We start from the raw sequence: 4,761 nt of genomic DNA, 5'->3' as shown, positions 1-4,761 counted from the left end.
GTTCATTTGACGAGCCAGCGGACACCGCATATTGAAAATATGAGTCATATATGCCATACGGTGAGCTGTGACGTCATACATCATGGCGGACGAGAGAACACATACTTTTCATGAGACAGAATGTCATTTTTCCCGCCTTCCTAACGAGATCGTGGAGAAAATAATGTCTTATTTATCACCATATGGAGATTTATACGACGCCAAATGTGTGTGTCGTTTGTGGTATCGTTTGGTCTCTAGAATTTGCAAACAACGTGTACAAAATTTTCGCGAAGCTGTAAGAACTGGTAATTTACGTATTCGAACAGTAACTACAAAATCAAGGATATCACCTTTGCCTCGGTTCTCCCATGGCTGCTGTATAATAGGAACTAAAATGTACATATATGGAGGTTGCTCCTCGTCAAATACGGCTTTTAATGATCTGTATTCGCTGGATTTAAGAGAAGGGCGCTGGATGAGACCTCGTACTTCTGGTTCCCCTCCACCACCTAAAGAATGTGCCACGGTTGTGGTTTATGATAACAGAGATATCTTCATATTTGGCGGTTGGTGTCAGCCTGCAAGGACAGGAATTAATTCTGCTGCGAAGTTTTTTGATGACCTGTATATTTTTAATGTTATCAGTCAGTCGTGGAGCTGCCCAGCTGTCAACGGAACTACACCTTGTAAGAGAGCAGGACATGGGGCATGTGCTATAGGACACAAAATGGTCGTGTTTGGAGGAGCTCAAAGACAACTGAGGTTAGGCTCTATTAATAAGGGCCAATGTAGGGATTCCTCAGTTGTTTGATAGCCAATAATACATTCTGGGATTGAAATTTAACCAAGCTTTTTATATTCTGTAATTGCGAAGTTAAAATTTGATATTATTCAAAATTTCAAATGGTGGATAAAAAATATGACAGGCAAAAATCCTGGATTTGCTGCGTCCTGTTTTGAGCTGAAGGGAATTCCTGTGGAACATACATGTACGTAAACTTGGTCTAAAAAGGATTTAGATTTATATTAGTCACTGAATGAAATGAAGCTTAATATAGCGTTAAGAGGGTAAGAGAGCCTGCAACCTGCATGTACATGTAGAATGTTCAGAGTTGTTTTTCTTTCTTTAACGGTACTTTTTTGTAGTCCATAATGTACTAATCAAAGAGAGATTTCCACCAACATCCCACCTCTCCCGCCTCCCTGGGCACACCCCTGCCCAGGGGGATGGGAACCTGGAGGGCACTCCCATATATGACCTTTATAGGTATGTGCCGCTATGGTTTTCAAGGAGTTTAGTCTGGGATAGGGTATAGAAATCAGAGAGTTTTGGTCTAGAAAAGGGTATCATTTGCCGAGAAACTGATCAGTGGTATGAAGAATTAAGTCCAGAATAGGAATAGGAACTCGGAAAAGAAATAGGCTTCCGTAGACGTGAATAAAATCATTGTGACAACGTTGTTGACAGATGGTTTTCCATTAAAAACACTGAGAGTGATGCAGTTTTAAAAAGAAGCAAGTCTGGGATAGGGAAGGGATTTTCGGTATCTAGTCTAGTATAGGGTTGCAAAACCAGCTGAAGATGGTCTGGTATAGGGTAAGGCTTTCAGAGTGCCCAGTGGCACACGCCCACCAAAAAATATACAGGGTGCCCCCCCCCCCCACCCCTTGGGATGGGAATTTGACATTGATCAGTAGTTATTATTGGGGTAGAAAATGTGTCACCACGTGGGAGCATGGGCAGGAAATTTGAACAAATTTTAATTTATGTGAATGTTTATGTTTAGCAACAGATATTTAAAATGTTAATTGAACCACAAAATCCCAGTGAATAAATTCAAACTGTTTTAAATTGTTTTTTTCAAATTGAAATAGATTTAACCTGAAAACCAATATGACCTACAACAGCTACCCTGTTTAAATATTTTCAGTTATTAATAGTAATTCTTGTACACTCACACAAATACTATGCATTTTTTACCAGGTTCAATGATGTGTGGGTGCTAGACATGGTGAACATGACTTGGAGTTGTCCCAACATTAGAGGCAAGAAACCTTCTGGAAGATTTGGTCATTCTCAGGTATTATATTCTTTTACTATTTTTTCCAACTCTTTTTTCCCAAGTATTAAATGATATTGTTAAAAGAAATATTAATTTTATTGTTGTTATTCAACAAACTGTATTGTATGGTGTAAAAATACAGAGATACATAATGCTATATAAACAATACATACAGTATATACAAAATGTAAAAATGTATAGGCCTAAATTGTTAAAATAAAAACAAATTCTTTCATGACTCCTTTTTGACTTTATTAATGTTTTGGGAAGTATCACATTTTTTCATTCTTTGGCAATTATTCACAAAGCCTCAAGTGGAGCGGGAGGGGGGGGGGGGTCTCTGTAACAGGCTTTTTCCAACTTGGCTTTTGTATGTGTTTCAAAATGAGTCCTTGTGTAAAACTTCTCCCTTACCTTAAAAGTGAGTTTGGTTCAAATGAAAATTAAAGTGCAGGGGAAACACATTTTTGTATGTAAGGTTTTGCACAGAGAACTTCTTTCAACCCGATGCAAAGATAACTCAAAAAAGAAAAACAATAAAAAATACTAAATTTCTCAGCAGCCTTCTGCTGCCTTTGTTAGAAAAAAATGCCAATGTTCAGAGGAGTTTTTTTATTGACAGTTTGAACACAAAAAAGATTAGCAACATCCTGACTTTTGTCCATAAATTATGTTGCTTTATATTAAAATAACTATTCACAAGGCTAAAAATGATTGAAAGCGAACATTTATTAATGTCGTTTTACTCTTATATGTACAACACAGTCAGAATCAGGTTGCAAGAGCGCTAACAACCTATTGAAAATTGATTACAACTCTGACTCTGTTGCATCAGGGTAAAAACTTTAATTTATTTATAATTACTAACTAAACTACCGTAATGATTCGATTTAGCGCCCTCCTTCCAATAAGCGCCCCCTTCCGAATGAACGCCCCCCTTCGAATGTGTTTTTGTAAATAAGCGCCCCTATTCCAATAAGCGCCCCCATTCTAATTAGCGCCCTCGATCTTATAAGCACCCCTATTCTAATAAGTGCCCCTAACGTGGATAACTTCCCATACTGAAGTCATTGACGTCAACTAGATAAACTCCTGACCGTTCACCGTACAGTTCATGTATATATTTACTGCTAAAATGAACAATTATTTTAAAAGTAACTGAACTTTTAACAATTTCTAACTGTTACAGTTTCTGTTATTGTTAGATACATTTGGTTGCTTCTCAAGAAATTAAATAAGCGCCCTGTCCCGAATAAGCGCCCTGTCTCGAATAAGCGCCCTCCCTCGAGGTGCCAAAAGTAAATAAGCGCCCCGGGCGCTAAATCGAATCATTACGGTAGGTACAATTTACTCAAAGAAGCAAACTAAGGCTAATCTGGTTGAGTTTGCAATGTAAGATAAATAAATTCCATTGAATATTGTTGATCAAAGCTACAGTTTACTGCAATATAATCATGTTTAGGTTTTATGAAAATAGATATGCATGTAATTTTGTTATTTTATTTCTGTTAGATGGCTGTGGATGATCACTCAATACTTATTCTTGGTGGATGTGGTGGACCAAACTTGGTGAGTGCAAAATGATTTTTCTTAATCTTGAGCAGCCTCGTTTCTCTCTTGTTTTGTTTCCACTTGAATGTTTCATTTGTTAAATTATTTGCTGTAACTTATGGAGTGGGAATGTTCTAGTTCATGTTCATTTTGTGTCAGTATTTTGTTGAAGTGTGTAATTCCATTTGATAATTGTGTTCTTTTTGCTGTTTTCAGTTATTTGGGGATGTTTGGATTCTGGATACAAATGAATGGATCTGGCAGGAGCTTGAGGTGAAGAACCGCCAATGGGAGGCTCCTCAATTATGGTGCCATCCTGCTGTCATTATCAAGGACACAGTTGTAGTGTTTAGTGTACCTCGCCATCAAGGACATGTGCTTTCTCCAGAAGGACAGCAAGGGTCTGGGCAGAGGCCAGGTCTTGATGGATTGTTGCCCATGCAGATCTTTATTCTAGACTGTAGCCAAATACGCTCACATTTCTCATGCTCATGGAAGCCTCCCCCAGACAGCCACAGCTCACTACCTGCTACCTCGTTACATTCTGTTGTGGTAGCCAGGGGGGAGATACTCATCTTTGGTGGAATGTTCACAAGGTGGTTAGAGTCAAGTCCTGACACTAGCAGCAATCTCGTTGCAATTTCAGCATGCTAGGTACATTTTATTGATATCCAAACATACATGCCACACTAAGTTTTTCTAAGAAATAAATCTATTGTGTTCAGAATAATGGCTTGTTGGTTGACTCAATTAGACTTGTAGGGGATCTGTTTGTCAAACACCTTGTTTATTTTTGTTGTTGTTTTTTTCATCCCAAGTACGGTAAGTTAGCATGCTTTGCCAGGATGATTGGCGTACCGGCCGACATGACTAAGCCAGCCTGGCCATGCAGACTACTACAAAGGAATAATGACAATGTCATTTGTTATTGATGATAACAAATGCCACTCTTAAATTTAGTTTATAATCAGAAATTAGATGCCATCTTCTGAAGTAACCTTTCTTTTACCTAATTCCCGATTCCCTCTATAGCGCGCCTGCAGGGAATCACGGTAGTTGTATTCATCATGCGCGAGACTCAGCAACGATGCGTGTTGCTGAGTCTCGCGCATGGTTTGATGAATACAACTACCGTGAGTCCCTGCAGGCGCGCGCTATAGAGGGA

At 38.7% G+C, this 4,761-nt stretch overlaps 1 protein-coding gene across 1 annotated transcript; it reads left to right on the top strand.

The window, feature by feature from the left end:
• The first annotated feature begins 82 nt into the window (after positions 1-82).
• On the top strand, positions 83-4,434 carry LOC144657927 (F-box only protein 42-like). Its single transcript, XM_078518267.1, has 4 exons — positions 83-744; positions 1,967-2,063; positions 3,558-3,614; positions 3,813-4,434. Exons 1-4 carry the CDS (start codon positions 83-85, stop codon positions 4,248-4,250), a joined length of 1,254 nt encoding a protein of 417 aa, XP_078374393.1. The 3' UTR covers positions 4,251-4,434.
• Positions 4,435-4,761: the final 327 nt, after the last annotated feature.

Source organism: Oculina patagonica, chromosome 6, assembly GCF_052425735.1.
Source record: "Oculina patagonica isolate OP01 chromosome 6, crgOcupat, whole genome shotgun sequence".
Lineage (NCBI taxonomy): Eukaryota > Metazoa > Cnidaria > Anthozoa > Scleractinia > Oculinidae > Oculina > Oculina patagonica.
The sequence above is the reverse complement of the archived record's forward strand: the minus strand, read 5'-3'. Positions and strand labels throughout refer to the sequence as shown.